This window comes from Zalophus californianus, chromosome 5, assembly GCF_009762305.2.
Source record: "Zalophus californianus isolate mZalCal1 chromosome 5, mZalCal1.pri.v2, whole genome shotgun sequence".
NCBI lineage: Eukaryota > Metazoa > Chordata > Mammalia > Carnivora > Otariidae > Zalophus > Zalophus californianus.
In genome coordinates this window covers 33,470,658-33,491,905 of record NC_045599.1, presented here as the reverse complement: position 1 = coordinate 33,491,905, position 21,248 = coordinate 33,470,658, and the positions used below count along the sequence as shown (strand labels likewise).

Sequence of the window (21,248 nt, the reverse complement as noted above, 5' to 3'; positions counted from 1 at the left end):
GACTCGATAGCCGGAAGTTGTCCGAGCTGAGGCTGCGGCACCGAGGGCCGATCTAGGCAGCGCTCATCGCCGGTTGGCCTCAGTATGGCTGAACGTGCGGCAGTAGAGGAGCTAGTGAGACTTCAGGGAGAGCGCGTGCGGGTCCTCAAGCAGCAGAAAGCCAGCGCTGAGCAGGTGCGACCCAGGTGGCAGGGGAGAGGCCAATGTAGAGCCAGGGAGGACATAGAGCTGAGTGGTCTGCATAGAGGAAAGATGTGGGAAAAGGGACCGGGCCGGTAGGGAGAAGCAGAGCCTGGGTGGGGAGGTGGCCGGGGTAGGACCCGAGAGAAGCAAAGCTGGGCCTGAGGAGAGAGATCGGCCCCAGATTCTGATGAGGGAGGGATACTGAATGAATGACTGAGGAGGGAAGACGTGATAGCCCAGCACCTACTTTACCTCCACAGATCGAGGAGGAGGTGGCAAAACTACTGAAACTGAAGGCGCAGCTGGGCCCTGATGAAGGGAAACAGAAGTTTGTGCTCAAAACCCCCAAGGTAAATATAATGCCTTTAAGCAGAAAGCCCCTAACCCCACTCCCAAGGGTGGATGCCCCTGCTTCCCTGAACAGTTGCTCTGGGCGCTGGGCTGAATTGGAGTCTGCGTCATTCTGAGATAGCAAAGTGATGGCAGAAACTAGGCCAGCTGGGTGCTTAGGGGAGTATGCCAGGTACTGCTACTCCTTCTTTCATTCAGTAAATATTTATTGTGTTTACTATGTGCCTAGCACCATAGGAAGCAGTGAGTATGCCATGGTGAACTATGTAGCCTGCCCTCATGGAGCTTACCTCCTACTGAAGGAAACAGACTTAGGACAAATAATCCCACTCTTGAAGATGTAATTATAAATTGTGATAAATGATGTAAAGAAATAATAAGAATTCTCTGAGACAAGTAAGAACTAGAGAGTCTGAAAAAACCTCCCTGAAGAAGTGATATACTAACTGACCGAAGATGAATGGGAGTTAGCCAGGGAAAGAGTGTGAGGAAGATAGGTTCAGGTAAGAGTATAGAAATCCTGAAGGAGAAAACAGCCCTGGTAGTTTCCAGGGTAGAACCAAATACAGAGGGAGAGTGGAGTGGATTGGAATGACGTTGGAGATTACTAGCCCAGTCTCCAGGATTTCAGTTCAGATGTCAGTCTTTGTAAGTTCTATAAACAGAATTATTTACCATTTCATCCGGGTTCCCTTGGCACTTCATATATATCTCTACTATTGCATTTCTTGGTGACTTTTAATTATTCACATGGTTTATTTACGCTGAGAGGCTGAGACTATGTGTCTGGAACTGAACAAATAATTCAATAATTGTATGTGAAATTGGATTCCAAAGGAGAGGCGTCTTCCTTGTGTTGAGGTGTCGCCTTTTTAAGTTCATTCTTTGGGCTCCTAAATCCATTAAGCTAGTCTTTTCTACACACAACTAATTTCAGAGGTTAAAGAGACAATGTAAAATCACAAAGCAGTGATTATCAATAGTTTTTCATACTATTTAGTGAAAAATTAATGGGGAATTTGTGATAGATCAGGCTGGCCTCACTTAAACCCAGTGATCAATCTTAACATCACTAAAAGTAGGGCAACCAGACATTATGTTTCTCCTGATGTGATGCAATAAGAAGTACACAGCACCACCTATGAAGTATTCTTGCCAAGAAAAATTGAACCTGAATCTAATCGGGACTTCTGACCTACCAGTTTACCAGAAATATGGGAGATGGAGGAATGTATTTAATGACACATTGAATATACTGTTAATGAAATCTAGAATATGAAAAGTTCTTTATGACAAAAGATTCAATTCTCTCAACAAATAAATGACTTTTTTTTTTTTTAAGGAAAGGAAACTTGTGGATTAGACAAGAGACAAATACAGTGAATGGGCTTCATTTAGAATCTAATTCAAACAAGTTAACCATAAAAAAGTATTCTTGAGGCAGTTGGGGAAAATTAAACATGGCTTGGGTATTAGATAATATGAAAGGGTTGCTGTTTGTTTTGTTCGTTGTAATAAAGGTATTGTAGTGTTTTGGCTTTTTTTAAACCTTTTGGCTTTTTTAAACCTGAATTAGAGAATCAGACTGAAATATTTAGGGACGAACTGATATAATGTCTGGATTTACTCTAAAATACTCCAGGAAAAAAAAAAGGTGGGGTTTAGATAAAGTAAAAATAACAGATGCTAATGGTTATTGAAGCTGGGTAGTAAATAACGTGGTGGTATATGATACTATTCTCTATAATGTGTGTTTGAAAATTTCTATACTATTTTAAAAGAAAGTGAAATTAGGGACGCCTGGATGGCTCAGTCGGTTAAGCATCTGCCTTCGGCTCAGGTCATGATCCCAGGGTTCTGGGATTGAGTCCCACATCGAGCTTGCTTCTCCCTCTGCCTCTGCATTTCTCTCTCTGTCTCTCATGAATAAACAAATAAAATCTTAAAAAAAAAAAAGTGAAATTATACTGGAGAGTTAATATCCACTTTAATTTGTTGAAACACATTCCTTGATGTGTGATTTATATTAACAGAAAACTCAGTATCATGGAGACAGGACTCTTTCAAGAGGTTTTTATGGTCAAAATTATTTTTATGATTATACCAAAACATTATTTGCCTTTGTGACCACATTTGCTATGAAGATGCAAAACTGGTGAGTAGAACTGCTGGTGTCTTAGCATGAAACATGACAGTGGCCCTACAGTATTCTAATAGCCATCATGTTCTTTACTTTCATGCACTCGCAGTTAAAAAAAAAAAATCAATTTTACTTAGGAATGTCCTTGATAAAACAGTAAAAATTACTCATTTTATTTCTCAAAAATTACTCATTTTGAGTACAGTTTTTTAGTATTCTGTGTGATGAAATGGGAAGTATACATAAAGCACTTCTGCTGCATTCCAAAGTAGGAAAAACGCTTGTGCCATTGCATGAATTTAAGCTAACTAGCTACTTTTTTCACAGGACACCTTTTTTATTTGAAAGACAAACTTTTGTTTTAAAGATTTGGGTATTTGGCAGACATCTTGAGGAAAATGAAGGGAGCTTTCTCACCTCAAGGAAAACATCTGACAATATTTGTTGCTAGTGATAAAATTCAAGCATTCAAGTGAAAGTTAGGATTTTAGGGAACCTGTATCTTTCCCCATGATCTAGACAGCTTCCCAGTGTAGTAGTTAAAGACTTTCCTGGTGAGTTCTGTGTTGATATTAACAAATGTGTTTTCTGATATAATGAAGTGGAAGATCTGTATAATTTATCAATGAACCAATATTTTCAACATGATCAATGTATAATATTATAAAATCATGCATGCATAAAAGATTCATTCAGAGTACAAGATGGAGTAATCAATATTTTTAAAATTATGGTAAAATATATGTAACATGAAATCTGCCATTTTAACCATTTTCTAAAGATTTTATTTTATTTATTTGAGAGAGAGAGCAGCGTGTGTGAGAGAGCACTGGGGGGAGGGGGTGGGCAGAGAGGGAGAGGCAGACGCTTAACAAACTGAGCCACCCAGTCACCCCTTTTTAAACCATTTTTAAGTCTAGTTTGGTGGCATTAAGTAGGTTCACATTGTGTGCAACCATCATCACTATTCATCCCCAGAACTTTTTTTTTATCATAACAAACTGACATTTTGCACCCATTAAGCAGTAACTACCCCCCTCTACTCTCCCTCCAGTCCCCAGGTAACCACTGTTCTTTCTGTCTCTGTGAATTCTGGGTACCGTATATAAGTAATGGATTTTAATGTAACAGTGTGAAAAGTTCATTGAAGTTTCAGATTCCACACTGCAACCAATCTTTAAGAAACTACCATCTGTTGGATTTTGGTGTAGTTTAAGAAGAATATCTACAGTTAGCTGAAAAGTTTATTAAAATATTCCTTCTTGGGGCACCTGGGTGGCTCAGTTGTTAAGCGGCTGCCTTCGGCTCAGGTCATGTGTCCCAGGGTCCTGGGATCGAGCCCCACATCAGGCTCCTTGCTCAGCGAGGAGCCTGCTTCTCCCTCTCCCTCTGCCTGCCGATTCCCCTGCTTGTGTGCGCATGCATACTCGCCCTCTTTTTCCTCTCTGTTTGTCAAATAAATAAAATCTTAAAAAAATATATTCCTTATTTTACAATTACACATCTTTGTAAGGCTGGATCTTCTGTGTGCAACCAGAACAACATCACAGCAGAATTGTATACATGCACAAAGCATGTATAAGAACCCATTGTCTTCTGTTAGGCCAGACATTAAAGATTAGCAAAAATGTAAATCAACGCCACCCTTCTCACCAAATTTTTTTTGTTTTGGGAAGTAGTTGCATTTTCCTAAAATGTTATTTATGTTAACATGTAATGGATTTACTATTTGTTAACTGAATTAATAAATATTCTTAAATGTTCACAGTTTTAATTTCTAATACAATAAACTTTGATAGGTATAATCCACTTTGGGGTCCTTAATAAATAGTAAAGTTTAAAGAGGTCCTGAGACCAAAGACTTGAGAGTAGGGTGTAAACACCCAGATTAGAAGCTCTGATAGGGAAGAACAGCGTTCTAGTCCTGACTGCCATGAACCTGCTGAGTGGCCTTAGGTAATGATTTAACGTTTCAATATCCTGTAATTCATCCATAAAAGGTATCTGCCCAGCCTATGTCATAAGCCTATTAGAAACAAATTAGAGAACAAATAGTATTTATTAGAATTTTTTTTTAAGTCATGCTGGGGGGAAATGTTACTTAAAAAATTGGGAATTCAACTAGCTAAGCCAGTTTGAGTTGGTTATATACCTTTCATCAGGTAGGTGTTTTCTCTTAGGAAGGGAGATGTTCTGGTGTCACAGAAAAAGAGTTTTTAGGAAAACTCAGAAAATAGTGTGAAAGAAGAAAGAAAGAAAAGAAAAAGAGAAAATAGCATTCTAAGAATTCTAGAAAATAGAACCACACTAAAAAGTGGATAGAATTTAGAAGGGTGATAGCAAATGGGTGTGATAATTACCAGGGAGATGTTTGTGTTTGCTTTACAACTCCGGAGCCTGTAGGAAAAAAAGTTTGGGGCAGTGTTTGCATTTGTCATCTTTGAGGTCATGCTTTTATATTTTTGACCTGAATGTTCCCTGTTTGTTTTTAAATCCCGTCCCTGATTCTTTGGCCAATTCGGACTCCAAGGGTACAAGAGACTACAGTCCCCGGCAGATGGCTGTTCGGGAGAAGGTGTTTGATGTAATCATCAGCTGCTTCAAGCGTCATGGTGCAGAAGTAATTGATACGCCTGTGTTTGAACTAAAGGTGAGGGATGGGTGAGGAGAAATTGCGTGGTGGGAGAGTGGATATACAAACAACACAGAAGATGACAAGAGAGTGAGAGGTCTCTCTCCTGTTGGGGACAAAGACCAGTATTTTCTCCAATGAGGAGGGGAGCAGACCTGGTTTAGAAGGAGAGGCCCTGCTTTTTATTTGCCGTGGTCATGGCTGGTGGCTTCCAGAAGAGAGCCCTTGTTAGTGAAAGTTGTTATGGTCCTCTCTATGAATTCCCTGGTACCTGTACTTGAGATGTTTTGAGATACATACAAGCCATACATAAAAAGAATAAATATATGACCGGTCTCCTGTTCATGGACCCTGAGATTGTTTCCAGTTCTTTACTGTTAAAAAAAAACCAAAAAACCAGATTGCAACACTCCCTGTTTAAAAACATTACATTTATAACAAAATCCAAATTCTACTCTGCTTACAAGGCCCTACATGATCTGGCCATTGCCTATCTTGCCCGCCTCATCTCATGCTATTCTTCCCCTTGGCAACTGTGCTACCCTGGTCTTCTTTCTGTTCCTGGACCATTCTAAATATGTTTCTATCTCAGGGCCTTTGTACTTGCTTTTCCCTCTTCTTGAACTCCCTTGCCCCTAACTCTTTGTTTGGCTTTAATTTCAGATTAAAATAGAGATTAAAGATTTTAATTTCAGATCTCAACTAAAATGCCACTCTTCAAATAGTCCTCTGCAACTATCTTCTCTAAAGTATCCCTTGTCGGGGCGCCTGGGTGGCTCAGTCATTAAGCATCTGCCTTCGGCTCGGGTTATGATCTCAGGGTCCTGGGATGGAGCCCTGCATCGGGCTCCCTGCTCCGCGGGAAGCCTGCTTCTCCCTCTCCCACTCTCCCTGCTTGTGTTCCTCCCTCTCTTGCTGTGTCTCTCTCTGTCAAATAAATAAATAAAATCTTAAAAAAAAAAAATAAATAAATAAATAAATTATCCCTTGTTTGTCACACTGACCTGTTTTATTTCCATTAGAGCAGCTATAACTGAAATTATCTGTTCATTTGTTTCCTTGCCTTAGTGTACTGCCTATCTCTTCTCCTTGGTAGGAAAGATCTGTGACGGTATGGACCACCTTTGTCTTGTTCACTGATCTATATTCAGTGCTTAGAACAATGTCTGGAGTGGTGGGCATTCATCCGCAGGGTGAATTCATAGAAATGAAATTGCTGGGTCAAAAGATTGTACTCATTTATGTTTACCAATTCTCCTAGTTTGCTAGGGCTGCCATAACAAAGAACCGTAGACTGGGGGGCTTACACAGCAAATTTAGTGTTGGGAGGCTAGAAGTCCAAGACAAGGTGTCAGCAGGGCTGGTTCTTACGGAGGATCATGAGGGATCTGTTTCAGGCCTCGCTTCTTGGCTGTAGATGGTGTCTTCCCCGTTTCTTCACATCTTCTTCCCTCTGTGTCCAATTCTCCTTTTTTTTATAAGGACATCACTTATATTGGATTAGGGCCCACGCTAATGACATCATTTTAGCTTAACTACCTCTTCAAAGACCCCATTTCCAAATATAGTCACATTCTGAAGTTACTGGGGGATAGGATTACAATATATGAATTTTGAAGGGGACACAGTTCAGCCCATAACACCAACCAATGAATGAGTATTTCTAATTCTACACACTGGGAATTTTCAGGCTTTTTAAACTTTGCCACCAGTCTGGTAAGTGAAATATGTTATCACCTTATTGAAGGCATCACATCGCAAGAACTGCTATTTCAGTTTTCCCTTTTGACATTGTTCAAACTTTAAGCGTCATAAAAACATTTTATTGATCTAATAATCCACTTTTAGGAGTTTAATTCTCAAAATATGTATATTCCAAAGAAAAAATTATATACCAAAGTGTATTTATTGAAATGTTATGGAACATTTTTTTTTTTGGAATAACCTAATCAACTAACAGTGTAACACTAGGAAGGAAGGAAATACAGAGCTGCTTCTCACTGAAGTATTATGCAGCTTTTAAAAATAATACTTTAGCTGTGTCACAGAGTGCAAATGTCATAAGCAGAAAATGAACTTGGTATTTCCTTTTGATTATAGTTAACATCAAATACATTAGCATTGGGATAGACAGCAGAAGTATAGACAAGTTGGAATCAGTCATGTTAGGATGGTGGGTTTTTGTTTTAAAACTTCCTTTTAAATTGTTATATTTATCATTGTGACCACCTTTCTTTATATTTTCTCCAGGAAACACTGACTGGAAAGTATGGAGAAGACTCTAAGCTTATCTATGACCTGAAGGACCAGGGTGGAGAGCTACTCTCCCTTCGCTATGACCTTACTGTATCTTTCTAAACTTGGGCTCTTGGTACTTTGGATCAGTTGGTTCTCATTGGGCTGGGGCTATTTCTAGCCTCAGGTTTAGGGATAGCGAGACATAGGTGGGATTAAATATGATGCTTATGGCAATCAGGGAACTTCTTTCTTTCCTTTTCTTTCTTTCTTTCTTTCTTTTCTTTTTCTTCTTTCTTTTCTTTCTTTCTTTCCTTATTATTTTTTCAAGATTTTATTTATTTATTTGCCAGAGAGAGAGAGAGAGAGCACAAGCAGGGGGAGTGAGGAGCAGGTTCCCGCTGAGCAAGGAGCCTGATGCGGGACTCAATCCCAGGACCCTGGGAACATGACCTGAGCTGAAGGCAGACATTCAACGGATTGAGCCACCCAGGCGTCCCTGGAACTTATTTCTTTAAATCGGGAATGGGACTTTAGCTAAATAGAACATAGCCTTAAAAGTCTCCTGAATCCCAAGTGAGACCTCAGCTTTATGTTGGGAACCCATTCCAATTCAGTAATCCCTTGGCTCCAGAATATCTCTCCCCTGCCCTGTCCAGTGGGCAAAGTTCTCCTTAACTGACCAACAGTACATTTCCTTTATCTCCAAGCTATCTCAGAGAATCATCTGCTCAGAAATCCTACACGGAGACCTTTTTCTGTTCTCTGGCCGATCTGCCTGGCCCCCTCCTGTGCTCAGCATAGTCCAGGGGAGACACTAACCAAAGAGAGAGGAACCCTAATCTTTTTTGAGACTTCTGCTGTGCTAACAAAGTTGATTCTGATATTCAGAAATGCTCTTAATCTTACAGGTTGTGGTTTTACTCACACAGAGAGAGAGGTTAGACCCCAGCTTCTGTTGCTGGTGATAATCAACTGCCAGACTGTGTGAGGAGGGGTCTTTCTCCTTAACTGTTATCAGGTTCCTTTTGCTCGATACTTGGCAATGAATAAACTGACCAACATTAAACGCTACCACATAGCCAAAGTATATCGGCGAGATAACCCAGCCATGACCCGTGGCCGGTATCGGGAATTCTATCAGTGTGTGAGTATGTGGGGCGTGATGGGGAACTTGGCCCTCCCTCAACTTGGTAGGATCTACTGAGTACTCATTGTGCACTGAACAAACTGGATGCACCAGATAGTGCTAACCTTAGATTTCTTTAGCATTTTCATGTAGAGGATAGGGATTATTTTCCTCATTTTACATATGAGTAAATTTGAGACTCAGCAAGATTAAGAGATCATAGGGATAAGAAAGCCAAAGTCAGGAGTAGAACTTTTGGTCCATTGTTCTTTATATTAAACCACAGTGATTGGATCACAACAAAGGATGGGGAAATTGGATTTGAATTATCAGATCATCCGGAGTGGTGGCAGAGCTTCCGAATAAATAGAGAAAATGGCTCAGTACTAAGGCCATATATTTGCCCCCACAGTGCTAGTAGAAAATAAGCAAAAGTAGATGGGTGAGATAATGAAGGAATGTAGACAGAAGGGAAACCAGGATGGGAAGAGACCCAAGAATGCTGGGAGTTTCCTCTGGGTTGGTGATAGGACAGATAATGAAGAAGGTGGTGTGTGCATGAGTGCAGATAGGCCTTTACAGGGAAAAAGCAGAGCTCCCAGGGCTGTGTCTTCCCCTGCTCCCCGCCCTGCTCTTAAGAAGGTTAAAACCCTGAGGACCATACCTACCCATCTCCCTGCAGGACTTTGACATTGCCGGACAATTCGACCCCATGATCCCTGATGCAGAATGCCTGAAGATCATGTGTGAGATCCTGAGTTCCCTTCAGATAGGTGACTTCCTGGTCAAGGTCAGAGCTGAATGGGTTTGGGAGGGCAAAGTTGGGCCAAGCTTCTCATAGAAGATCCTTGTGCAGAGAGACCAGTAGCCCAAGTGACCAAAACTATTGATGGTGACACAAAAGATCCTCTCCTCACTGTGCCTTGGGTCCCTGCAGGTGAATGATCGGCGCATCCTAGATGGGATGTTTGCCATCTGTGGTGTTCCTGATAGCAAGTTCCGGACCATCTGCTCCTCGGTGGACAAGCTGGACAAGGTAATGACCTAAACACTTCACTCTTTATTTCTCAGTACATTTCCTTTATCTCCAAGCTATGTCAGAGAATCATCTGCTGCTCTGAAAGACATAAAACAAGATCAGGAGAGAGGGGCCGTGCCTCTGTGCTCACCAAAGGAAGATTAGCCCCAGAAAGGCAACTTCTGGAGGACCCACACTTGCTCTGCAGTGGAGAACTACCCAGGGGTCCCTTAGTGGTATCTGTCTGCCTAGGTGTCCTGGGAGGAAGTAAAGAACGAGATGGTGGGAGAGAAGGGCCTCGCACCGGAGGTGGCTGACCGCATTGGGGACTATGTCCAGCAGCATGGTGAGGAACAGATCCTGCCTCTCCAAGAGCCATCAAACTGGCCTCAAGTCTTAAGCCAAAATTCCGTGTGTGTGTGTGTGTGTGTGTGTGTGTGTGTGTGTGTGTGCGTGTGCGTGCACGTGCATGCACATGCATACATGTGTAGTCCAGTCAGTCTGGCTCACAAATGATATCTTCCCAGGTGGGGTATCCCTGGTGGAAGAGCTGCTCCAGGATCCTGAACTGTCCCAAAACAAACAGGCCTTGGAGGGCCTGGGAGACCTAAAACTACTGTTTGAATACCTGACCCTGTTTGGCATTGCTGACAAGGTGAGTCAGGCTGGGGGTGGACACCTTAGCTGAACTCCAGGGTTTCAGATCCTTGATCCTCATCTTGTACTGACTGATTTTTGTCTCCGCAGATCTCCTTTGACCTGAGCCTTGCTCGAGGGCTAGACTACTATACTGGGGTGATCTATGAGGCAGTGCTGCTACAAACCCCAGTCCGAGCAGGGGAAGAGCCCCTGGGGGTGGGCAGTGTGGCTGCTGGAGGACGCTATGATGGACTGGTGGGCATGTTCGACCCTAAAGGACGCAAGGTGCCATGCGTGGGGCTCAGCATTGGGGTGGAGCGGATCTTTTCCATTGTGGAGCAGAGGCTAGAGGTATGTTCTGGGGGTGGGCAGCTGGTGGCATGTGAGCTGTTTTCTTTGATCTTCAAGGGGGCAAATAGTACTATTTTGGTCAAGGAGCATCTCTGGAAAGAAATGGAGAAAAAAGAGGGTTGCTGTCTTTCACAGACTCGCACCCCATTGTAGGCCAGCTTTGTGGATCTTTGATCATTCTTCACAGAATCCTTTCCTCTGGGTCCCTGCTTCCCTCAGCACTGTCAGAAGCCATAGCTGGTGTAACCAAAGACCCGGATCTTCTTCAGAATACAGAATGCTTAATATTTTACTACTCTGTACTGGGCACCATGCTTGGTGCTTTTCATGCATTATCTAGTAAAATTCTTACACAGCCCTGTAAATGTATTGTTTATATTTTCTAGACAAGGGAGCTGAAGCATATAGGTCCTAATTTGCTCAAGGTTGTGAAACTCTTAAGTGGCAGGGTCAGAATTTGAATCCGGGCAGTCTAACTCCAAAGTCTTGCTCTAACTACTCTGATGTTGTCTCTAAGTGGTAAGCATGTATCTGAGGTCTTGGGATCCTTCAGACGGCTATCTTGACTCTCTGGCCCCTGGAGTAACACCAGGGAAGGCCCTCATGGCCTCAAGCACTCCTTTGCTGCTGCTCTTAACCGGCTGGTTGCATTCCATCCCTGGGGGAATTCTCTGGCAGTCAGCTTCCCAGTGCTCCCATCCTTTTCTCTGGAGCGGAAACCACCCGTGTTTCCCAGTTGAGGTCACTGTTCCAGTAGGTATCTTATGTTGTTAAGAACTATCAAAATAGTTTTCCAGAAAAAGACAAGGGGCAGCAGCAGCATTTTCCCTTTCCCCCTGTCCACCCACACCCTGGGTTGGGCCCTGTGGCCGAAGTATAAGAGGCACAGTGTCTTGACGGGGCAGACAGTAAGTGGGAACTGGGTGAGCTCACAGTATCACTTCTGTGTGAATGTTCGTTTGGACCCGTAAGGTACTAAAAGGAAACAAGTTTGAAGTTACTGTACATAAACCACCTTTACTCTTGCCCTACGTGATCTATTCTGGCAAGTCATATGTACAAGCCAGTCAGTTCATTTCTTACATCTTCTAGGAGCCACCTTATGCCCAATTGCTAGGGGAGAAGACAGGGCCCCTGTCCTCGTGGAGCTCGTGCAGTTGGGCCTTGTCTCTCAGAATCCTGACAACAGCCTGCTCTGTTTGCTCCTTGAAGGTAGCCCTAGCTCTCTGACTCTTATTTATCTGCCCCTTCCCCAGGCTTTGGAGGAGAAGGTACGGACCACAGAGACACAGGTGCTTGTGGCATCTGCACAGAAGAAGCTGCTGGAGGAGAGACTGAAGCTCATCTCGGAGCTCTGGGATGCCGGGATCAAGGTAGTGGAGGCTGGCCCCAGGGTGGCAGCAAACTCGGGAGTGCTAGGAACAAACTAAATAAAAACTCATCCATAGCAACCTCGAGGAGGAGGGCCAAGAGCACTTGGGCCCCAAGGAAGTTGTCCCTGAGGGCAGTAGAAGCCAGCATTCATCTTCTGCCTTGGTCCCCTGCAGGCAGAGCTGCTCTACAAGAAGAACCCAAAGCTGCTGAACCAGTTGCAATACTGTGAGGAGGCAGGCATCCCACTGGTGGCCATCATCGGTGAGCAGGAGCTCAAGGATGGGGTCATCAAGCTCCGCTCAGTGGCCAGCAGGGAAGAGGTAGGTAGGTGGGCAGGAAGTCTGAGGGATAGGGGATGTATGGCAGGCCATGCCCATTCAAGACCCGAGCAAAAGCCTGGCACTCATGTTAGTGCTCACTCGGAAAGGACTAAAGGTTAACCTGTTACTATGGTCATGGTAGGGTAGGAGTCCCATTTCCATCCATACCCTGTGTCTCTGGCTCCCCCAGGAAGCACTGTCTACTTTTTGCCTGCCTTTGCCTGCATTTCTGCTCCCAGCTGAGCCAAGTCTGATGACTAAAGGAAGGAGTGGGCACTTAGGAGCAGTGGAGTCAGAGATGCTCATACCACCTTCTTTCCCCATCCTGGCCAGGTGGACGTCCGAAGAGAAGACCTTGTGGAAGAAATCAAAAGGAGAACAAGCCAGCCCCTTTGCATCTGCTGAGTTGAGCAAACTATCAGGGGAGAGTGGGACTGGCACCATGTGAGGCGAAGACAAGACTCTGCATATATACTTAACAGCTTTGCACACTTCTGTTCCAGCAGAAAGACCTGAATGGTGGTCAGAACGGAGACTTTTTATTATGATTATTTTATTGGTAATCCCAGGCAAAAGTGGCCAGGTAGTACACAATTTTTCCACAGGAGGTCCTGGGGGCTCAGTCCAGTCTGTGCTCCAGGGACCGAGCCTAAGATGGTCGTCACTGCAGGACCCTAACCAGATGGAGGGAATGTTCCCCCCTAATCCTTGAAGGTCCAATAAAATGACTCAACCACTGGAGCCTGCCTGTGTCACTGTTGTCTAGCCCTGCCTTCCCTGTGGGAGCCTGGGCCTCCCATTCCAACCACTTGAGCTGTGGGAAAGTGGGGAGAAAGACTGACAGGAGGCCCCAGGGGCGCCTCCCCGGGGTGAAGGGTGCTGCTGAGGTTCCTGCCTCCAGCGCACATCCGTGCCCTGGGAGCTGGGGCTGCCGGCACACTCACCAGTTACGGGTTCTAGCTTTCACCTGAGGGTCCGAGGTTCCCGCGGCGCACGTGCAGTGGGGTATCCCCACCCCCTTGGGGGGCGGGGTCGTGCTCAGAGCCAATGAGAGCTTGGGGGGAGGAGGACTAGGGAAGCTTCCAGAGGCAGATGCGGAGGAGGTTATAAAGGGGGCACCGACGGGCCGGCGAGAGAGCCATGCAGTCCAAGCGGGAGTGTGAGGTAAGTGGCTGGCCAGAGGGCTCGACAAGCGCCACCTGCGCAGGGAGAAGTGGCCCTTTGGGCTCCGGCTGCACAGGCGAGGTGGGGGGCGGGCGCGGCGATCCGCCATTCCAACCTGCCTTTTCGCCTTCAGCTGTGGTGTGAGAGGGTGAATCCCGAGAACAAGGCGGCGTTGGAGGCGTGGGTCAGGGAGACGGGCATCCGCCTGGTGCAGGTGAACGGGCAGAGGAAGTATGGCGGGCCACCCCCAGGTACGTCCCAGCCCCACTAGGCCTGCCGGGCCCCGCCAGCCTCCACGGTCCCGACCGGCACCCTCTGGGGGAGGGGCCTAGCCCAGTGCCCCGCAGGCAGAAATCTCTACCCGTTGCACCCCTTCCAATCAAGCAGCTGAGGAAACTTGTCTGTGGCTCTCCGGCCACCCACCTTGCCCCCCGCCCCCGAGGAGGGAGCCAGCCTTAAGGTGCACTTACTCTGCGCCAGCCGCATTGTTAGCTAGGCAGCCGGTTATGCCAACGACTCGGGGTGCGAGTGCTGCACCCATTTCACGGACGTTTGCTCATAGGCCCTCTCGCGCTGGGTGGCCGGGCCGGAAACCCGGAGCCGTCCCGGAGGATGACGGTGCCCCTTCCCGCCCCTTCCCCCAGGCTGGGTGGGCAGCCCGCCGCCGGCCGGGTCAGAGGTGTTTATCGGGCGGCTGCCCCAGGACGTGTACGAGCACCAGCTGATCCCACTGTTCCAGCGCGTGGGCCGCCTCTACGAGTTCCGCCTGATGATGACCTTCAGCGGCCTGAACCGCGGCTTCGCCTACGCGCGCTACAGTTCGCGGCGCGGCGCCCAGGCGGCCATCGCCACGCTGCACAACCACCCGCTGCGGCCGGCCTGCCCGCTGCTCGTGTGCCGCAGCACGGAGAAGTGCGAGCTGAGTGTGGACGGGCTGCCCTTGGGGCTGAGCCGCCGAGCGCTGCTGCTCGCGCTGCAGCCCCTGGGTCCCGGCCTGCAGGAGGCGCTGCTGATGCCCAGCCCCGGGCTGGCGCCCGCGCAAATTGCACTGCTCAAGTTCAACTCGCACCGCGCCGCCGCCATGGCCAAAAAAGCCCTGGTGGAAGGTAGGGGGGCAAGGCTGCGGGGCGGGGGAGGGGGGGTTGCTGCTGGTGGGGGCCAACCACATTTCGCCATGCACTTTTACGTCAGCATAGGGGGTAAAGCAAGATCGTAGGGTAAAGCATGTCTGAGTTTTCGACGTCATACTATATATGACAGATTTTTATTTTCCGCTGCTGCTACCAGGTACCTACCATCTACCTTAACACTTCCCAGGCATTAGCTCGTAACTTAGTCTCCAACATTCCAATGAAACACAGAATGATCTCCCTCTTTTAGATACGAAGAGAGGGTTTTGAGAGAAATTAATTCGCCCTAGGCAGTCCTACAGAGTCTACCTTTTATCTACTATAGAGCTTGCTACCTCAGGCTGTTGTGAGAATTAGGTGGCACTTAGTACATTTCCTGAGTCGTGGCAGGTAGTCACAGTAAAGGTTAGCTATTATGATGGTTATGAGGTAGACAAAGCCTGCATCCACCAGCACTCCAATAAGGAAACTTAGAAGGTAGCAGCTACTACACCCCCTTTTCAAAGAAACACAAAGAAGCTTGGAGAAGTTAACTCGCCCAAGGTCACACCACCAGGAAATGGGAAGGCTAGAAATTAAACAGGCCGCGTGGACCCCAAAGGGTTCACAGGGCCTGGGAGCTTGGATCCAGGGCTTAGACCTCCCCTTGTCTCTGCCTTTTCCCTGCAGGGCAGTCACGCCTCTGTGGAGAGCAGGTGGCAGTGGAGTGGCTTAAGCCAGACCTGAAGCAGCGACTCCGCCAGCAGCTCATGGGTCCCTCACTGCAGAGCCTACAGCCAGAGGGCAGTTGGCTGGCCCCAGCCAGGGACAAGCTAAAGTCCCAAGGGGCTCGGGCTGCCCTGCAGCTGTTGTGCCAACGGATGAAGCTGGGCAGCCCCGTGTTCCTCACCAAGTGTCTGGGCACAGGCCCTGCCGGCTGGCACCGCTTCTGGTACCAGGTGGTGATCCCTGGGCACCCAGTGCCCTTCAGCGGCCTCATCTGGGTGGTGCTGGCCCCGGACGGGCAGGATGGGCACGAGGTGGCTAAGGATGCTGTGTCTGCCAGGATGCTAGAGGCACTGAGGGAGTCAGGAGCCAGCCTTGTACGGTCTGCTGGAGCTGAGGCAGGTACCGTGGTTAAGCAGTGACCCTGTCCTCTTCACAGGCAGCCTGCACGAGCTGGCAGGGCTTGTGTTAGTCCCCAGCCCAGCAGGCCTGGGCAGCCGCCGTCTGATCTCAAAGAGGAGGAGCACGGGCCACGCCCTACCTCTGACACAGCCTCCCAGCTGGGGCAGGGCCCCAGGAGGCCTGGGAAAGCTCAGGTTTGGCTAAGTTGTGGCGAGGGACCCTTGCTTTCCCCCTCCCGGCCCGGGGTCTCACCTGGCCCCACGGTATTCCTTGGCCATTCTCTGTGTGATAGACAAACACCCCCCTCTTCTCCCACAGCTTTGTATGAATCTCACTTCTTATTTTCTTGATTTGTCATCTCTGTTGATTTTATTTGGAAGGCAGCTCAGGCTGAGCCAGAGGGTCAGAAATCTGCCTTGTGTCCCCAGTACGTGACATTCCGGTTATGGTGTGTGTGATTTTGGGTTCTTCCCTGCTGGTTGTATTTATATTAAACCCCCGGTTGGCGTACCTCTGTGTCCGTGCTGTCTTGCCCCAGCTGTGGGCTTCTCTCACACTGGCCGAGTGAGCGGCTGCCGCAGCGCAAGGACGGACTTTCTCCCCTCAGCGCCCTCCGTCCGAGCCTCTGGCTCTGCATCTTTGCGCACCGCACAGGAGCGTTACAAGTTTGCAGCCTCTCTGGGTATCCAGCCCAGGAAGCAAGACGTGCCCGGGGGGGGACCTATCTTGAGCCTCGGCTCATACCCTCAGTCACTGTCCTCCTCACTGTCCTCCGCCTGAGCTGTGCAGTCTTCTCCCTCTTCCCTCAGTCCTGCAAAGAAGTCGGCTGTGCTCCAAGCCTTGCTGCTCAGCGCCCGCAGTGGCCCTCCCTTTTTCTTGCGCCGGCGGTAGTCGTCTACCACCACAGCGCGCAGCTGGGCCATGTTCCAGAACTTGAGGCGCTGGTCGTGGCCACTGCTGGCCAGGAAGTGGCCGCAGTGGGAGAGGGCCAGCTTCTCCACAGGCTCCCCGGCATGCTGGCCCACGCTGCCCACCACACGGTTCGGCAGGATACTGACAGCCCTGGGCAGAGAGAAAAGAGTGTTTGGTCTTGGCTGGTTCGGTCCGCCCCTCGTGTGATCTCAGGGCCGTCCTGGCCTCTCTCACCTGATGACTCCATCGGTGGAACCAGTGCACAGCAGGCTCTCAGTGACTGGAACCATGCAGTCAATAGACTCAGCTCTTAGGGCAAACCGATCACTTGTGGCCCCAAAGCCATTCCAGTTGAAGAGGTAGATGGTGCCTTCACTGGAGCCACAGGCCACCTTCTTCCCATACTGCAGGAAATAAAACCATGTCTGTGGGGGCCCTGTCAGAACAGATCCCTATCATACTTCCCAACCCCCATACCGAGATATACTTTCATCAGAGTGACAGAGGTCAGGTCTCCAGACTGAGGCTCTGAGAGCAGTTCAAACCGGCGTCGCCTGATGTTGAAGACACCCAGGCAGCCATCCCCGCTGTAGAGAGAAGAGAGTAGCAGGCTTGGCCAAAGCTCCCATCGAAGGAGGGAGCTTTAACAGGGAAGGGAAAGGGAGGCGGCTTTGAGGCTGTACCTGGCTGTAAGCAGGAGCTTCTTGGCTGGGTCCAGGGCCATGTCAGCGATATACTCCTCATGCTGCCGCATATCCATTAAGGGGCCCTCCTTCCGCTGGTCCCAGAGCCGGATGCCACCCGTGTCATCCCCAGTGGCCAGGACATTCTCATCTACCAGCAGCAGACTGTTGATGGGGGCACTAGAGACACAGAGCTTCTTGAAGCATTTTGTCCCAGGAGGAACCTACCACCTTACACTTGACCTCAACACAATTAGCTCCCCTTACCCATGAGCCTTGGAAATGCGTCTTTCCAGTCGGCCTTGCTCCACATCTAGGACATGGATGGCTTTGTCCTTGGAGACAGTGACAAGTTCTGAGGGGAAACGTGCCCAGGTCATGGTGCTGCTCATTGCTCCCTTGCCAACAGATTGCTGGCCGGCTGCCTTGCCCAATACTCACTCTGTCCATCTTCAGAGAAGGCCACGGCTCGGCAGGATTTGAGGTGGTGACCTGAGGACCAGAGCTCCTTCGTTTCTCCCTCTTGGCAAGAGTAGGAAAAGCTAGGGGGAGGAGAAAGAGTAAATGACTCCAGACCCTGCCAGCATGGAATATAAAGAGCAACTTAGTCAACCTTCCACCTCTCTAGGAACTGCTGCTTATACACCACCAAACCTACGGAGCTTACCATCCCATTTTTCCATTTTCAGATGTTCAGTCTTTAATTCAGCACACATTCAAAGTACATTTGTTCAGGACTTCTTTGTGAACTGACCCCACGTCATCCTTAAAAGCCCCAGCGTGGGGAAATACTAGATCTGGACCACTACGGAGGGCATGAACTATGTGCTAAAGACAGAACAGGGGCGTCTGGGTGGCTCAAGTCGGTTAAGCGTCCGCCTTCAGCTCAGGTCATAATCCCAGAGTCCTAGGATCGACTCCTTGCTCAGCAGGGAGTCTGCTTCTCCCTCTCCCTCACCCTCTGCCCCTCCCCCAGCTTGTGCTCTGAGTCTCATTCTCAAATAAAAATCTTAAAAGAATAGCCCCAGGAGTTTGAAATATAAAAATTAACAAAAGGGCTCTTGTACTCCAGGTCTACATGAGCTAAAGAAAGTTAAAACTAATTACAGAATATTGTGGCCACATGCGGAAAAGGAGGTAGGATCAAAATGGAGGTGGACCAGAGAAGGGCCAGCCTGGAAGCTCAACTTTGAGGCAAGTACTTGTCCAGAGTGTATCCCTAGTGCCTACCTCAGAGCAGATCTTCAAAAAGGGCCAGATGACAAAGTACTTAATTGCTAGGGAGTTTCGGTGAGCAGAACAGAGTCTCCTTATTTGCTCTGTCCCAGTGCCTAGCATGTGGAAAGAGCCCTGGAAAGCTAAGGTCAAGATGTGAGTTGGGTCACGAAGAATAAGTAGTTCATCTGGCAGATACTGGAGGCAGATAATCAATGTTCCTTCTAGGGCAGAGACAAGGAATGAGGAGGGTTCCAGTGGCAGGAGAGTGAAATGGCTGAATCTGGAAAGCTGGGTTGGACTGGACTTGAGACCATATAGGCCAAGCAGAGGGTATGAATTTAATCCTATGGGAAAAGGAACCTCTTTAGAATGGTCATGGAAGAAGTCAGAAGCCTGCCAAAAAGGCAGTGGCTGAGGGTAGGGAAGAGGAGACAAACTGAAGCAATGTTAACGTGAGTAAAGGTGGAGGTTCAGAGTGACCCCCAAGTGTCTGGCATGAAGTAAGTATGAATAGTAATAGAAAGGAACCCACATTTGTTGAGCTCAGTATACACCTGACTGCTCTGCAAGGTCGGTCCAGGCATACCTCCTTTTATTGTGCTTCACAGACACTGCATGTTTTACAAACTGAAGGTCTGTGGCAACCCTGTATGGAGCGTCTGTCCGTGCCATTTTTCCAACACCATCTGCTTACTTTGTGTCTCTTGTCACATTTTGGTAATCCTCACAATATTTCAGACTTTTTCATTCTATTTGTTACGGTGATCTGTGACCAGTGATTATGACTCACTCATGACGGTTAGCATTTTTTAGCAATAAAGTATTTTTTAATTAAGGTATGTATATTGTTTTTTAGACATAATGCTAAGGCACATTTAATAGACTGCAGTATAGAATATACTTCTATGAACTGGGAAACCGAAAAATTTGTGTGACTCACTTTATTGCGACGGTCTGGAGCCAAACCTGCAATATCTCAGAGATATGCCTGCACTACTTCCATTTTTGAGGATGAAAATATGGAAGTGAACTTGCCCAAGGTGACTGAAGCTAATGAGGAGGTTGAGGTTTAATGTCATTAAGTAAATCTGAAGCACAACTCTTCTGGTTAAAACCTTCAATGACTTTTCACTGCTTCCAGCCTACTTCTCTTGTTCAAAATCAGACACGTATTGAGCACCTAACATGGTCTAGAAGCAGGAGATATAATGGAGAACAAAACAGACTACAGATTACAGAAAAGTGTTTTTCAGACTCCAGTCATGACCCATTAGTGAGCTGCCATCAGCATTTTATGTCTGTGTGCCTGCAATAACAATGTAATAAACCAGGAAATATCGGGGTGCATCACACAAAAATTATTTTTGGTGTGGGGCAAGGTCAAAAAGTTTGAAAAATTTTTTTTTTTTTAGTGAAGGGGACAAGCATTCAAATAATTACACAAATGGATGTAGGATTGCAAACCATACGAAGTTTATGAGGGAAAGTTATCTGGTGCCAACGCAGCAGCATCTGATGGGTAATCTAATTTAGTCTGGGGAACGGGAGGGCAAGTGTAGAGATGTTGAGAACTCAGAGATAGTGGATACAAATGAGGGGAAAGTTTTCCTGGCCGAAGGAATAACCCGCAAAAGAACTGAGGATTTAAGATACATTCAAAAGGTAAGAATGAATGAGCACTGAAAGTAAGGGGAAAGTGAGCGAGAACCAGATGGCCAAGACCCTAAAAGCCACATTAAAGAGTTTTGACTTAATCCTAAAAACAAAGGTAAACTCCTGAGGGGTTTTAATCAAGAAAGAGAGGTGGTTAGATTTGTGTTTTTAAAGATTAAAGCAGGCAAGAAGCAAAGCGGAGGGGGCCCATTCAACCCGTTTCAGGCTCAGTAAAATAATCCATTGAAAAATAACAGTGTCCTGAACGCCTTCTTGTCCTACTGTCTCCGGGCTTTGTCGGGACGTTCCAGCCACTTTGTCTTCCTTTCAGTTGTCTCAAGAGATTTGTGTGTTAACTGGTTTAAAACCAAATGTTCTTGAACGAATCGGATCAGATGAGTCAAGATTTGTGTCTTTGCACCTTTCTCTCCTCATCCCACCTCCATCCCTAAGGAGCTTCCAGATCTCGCAGCCCCGAGCCCTGCCCAGCACTTACACGAACACGTCCCCGTCCACGTCCCCCGCCGCCAGGAGGTCGCGGGCCGGGTGGAACGCCAGCCCGCTGGCCGGTGCTTCCAGCATGATGTCTTCCGGGGTGTCTCGGATGCGGACCGGGGTTTCCGTGGAGTCGGGGTTCTCCTCGTCGCTCCCATCCTGGGTGGGCCTCTCCTCACACGTGCGGTCCATGCACCGAAGGACTCCGAGCAGATCAACAGTAGAGCCGTGAGCCCAAAACCCTCCCACTGGCCTGGAGGTGCGGCCCAGATTCCACTTCCGCCTTGGGGGCGGAGCCGGAAGTGGCGCTAAGCCGGGCAAAGGCGGGTCGGCCCAAGCCAGTGTGGGTGGAGTGGATCCCAGGGACCCGGCCCTTGTCAGAGAGCAGCATGTCCGTGTTACCGTGGCCCTTTGCTGGGCCAGGTAGACGGCGCGACTGTCAATGCTGTCCTTGATCACGTCACGTAAAGTTGGGAACTGTCCTTTCCCCTCATCCTGATCGATGCTGACAGTT

At 47.7% G+C, this 21,248-nt stretch overlaps 3 protein-coding genes across 3 annotated transcripts; 2 read left to right on the top strand and 1 right to left on the bottom strand.

The window, feature by feature from the left end:
* Positions 1-5: 5 nt before the first annotated feature.
* HARS1 (histidyl-tRNA synthetase 1) lies at positions 6-13,108 on the top strand. The gene is made up of 13 exons (XM_027606051.1): positions 6-174; positions 444-533; positions 5,205-5,324; positions 7,557-7,652; positions 8,563-8,688; positions 9,353-9,460; positions 9,608-9,706; positions 9,941-10,034; positions 10,216-10,343; positions 10,436-10,678; positions 11,935-12,051; positions 12,226-12,372; positions 12,706-13,108. The coding sequence occupies exons 1-13, from the start codon at positions 85-87 to the stop codon at positions 12,775-12,777; spliced, it is 1,530 nt and encodes a 509-aa protein (XP_027461852.1). The 5' UTR covers positions 6-84; the 3' UTR covers positions 12,778-13,108.
* A 256-nt stretch (positions 13,109-13,364) lies between these two features.
* Positions 13,365-15,980, top strand: DND1 (DND microRNA-mediated repression inhibitor 1). The gene is made up of 4 exons (XM_027606053.2): positions 13,365-13,536; positions 13,670-13,787; positions 14,181-14,642; positions 15,336-15,980. Exons 1-4 carry the CDS (start codon positions 13,513-13,515, stop codon positions 15,791-15,793), a joined length of 1,062 nt encoding a protein of 353 aa, XP_027461854.1. The 5' UTR covers positions 13,365-13,512; the 3' UTR covers positions 15,794-15,980.
* Positions 15,981-16,119: 139 nt separating this feature from the next.
* WDR55 (WD repeat domain 55) lies at positions 16,120-20,994 on the bottom strand. Its single transcript, XM_027606052.1, has 7 exons — positions 20,736-20,994; positions 17,810-17,910; positions 17,636-17,723; positions 17,369-17,548; positions 17,173-17,272; positions 16,920-17,089; positions 16,120-16,835 (listed from the first exon to the last, which is right to left on the bottom strand). The coding sequence occupies exons 1-7, from the start codon at positions 20,924-20,926 to the stop codon at positions 16,520-16,522; spliced, it is 1,146 nt and encodes a 381-aa protein (XP_027461853.1). The 5' UTR covers positions 20,927-20,994; the 3' UTR covers positions 16,120-16,519.
* Positions 20,995-21,248: the final 254 nt, after the last annotated feature.

What these genes read in the sequence shown, in the direction of transcription:
- HARS1 (XM_027606051.1), top strand. Translation starts at nt 85, where the DNA reads ATGGCTGAACGTGCGGCAGTAGAGGAGCTAGTGAGACTTCAGGGAGAG. An exon ending in CGGTGGACAAGCTGGACAAG is followed by an intron (nt 9,707 to 9,940) that starts GTAATGACCTAA and finishes CTGTCTGCCTAG; the next exon opens with GTGTCCTGGGAGGAAGTAAA. An exon ending in CAGTGGCCAGCAGGGAAGAG is followed by an intron (nt 12,373 to 12,705) that starts GTAGGTAGGTGG and finishes CATCCTGGCCAG; the next exon opens with GTGGACGTCCGAAGAGAAGA.
- DND1 (XM_027606053.2), top strand. Translation starts at nt 13,513, where the DNA reads ATGCAGTCCAAGCGGGAGTGTGAG. An exon ending in AGTCCAAGCGGGAGTGTGAG is followed by an intron (nt 13,537 to 13,669) that starts GTAAGTGGCTGG and finishes TTTCGCCTTCAG; the next exon opens with CTGTGGTGTGAGAGGGTGAA. An exon ending in CAAAAAAGCCCTGGTGGAAG is followed by an intron (nt 14,643 to 15,335) that starts GTAGGGGGGCAA and finishes TTTTCCCTGCAG; the next exon opens with GGCAGTCACGCCTCTGTGGA.
- WDR55 (XM_027606052.1), bottom strand. Translation starts at nt 20,926, where the DNA reads ATGGACCGCACGTGTGAGGAGAGGCCCACCCAGGATGGGAGCGACGAG. An exon ending in GTGGACGGGGACGTGTTCGT is followed by an intron (nt 17,911 to 20,735) that starts GTAAGTGCTGGG and finishes TCCTCCCCCTAG; the next exon opens with CTTTTCCTACTCTTGCCAAG. An exon ending in CGCATTTCCAAGGCTCATGG is followed by an intron (nt 17,549 to 17,635) that starts GTAAGGGGAGCT and finishes CTGTGTCTCTAG; the next exon opens with TGCCCCCATCAACAGTCTGC.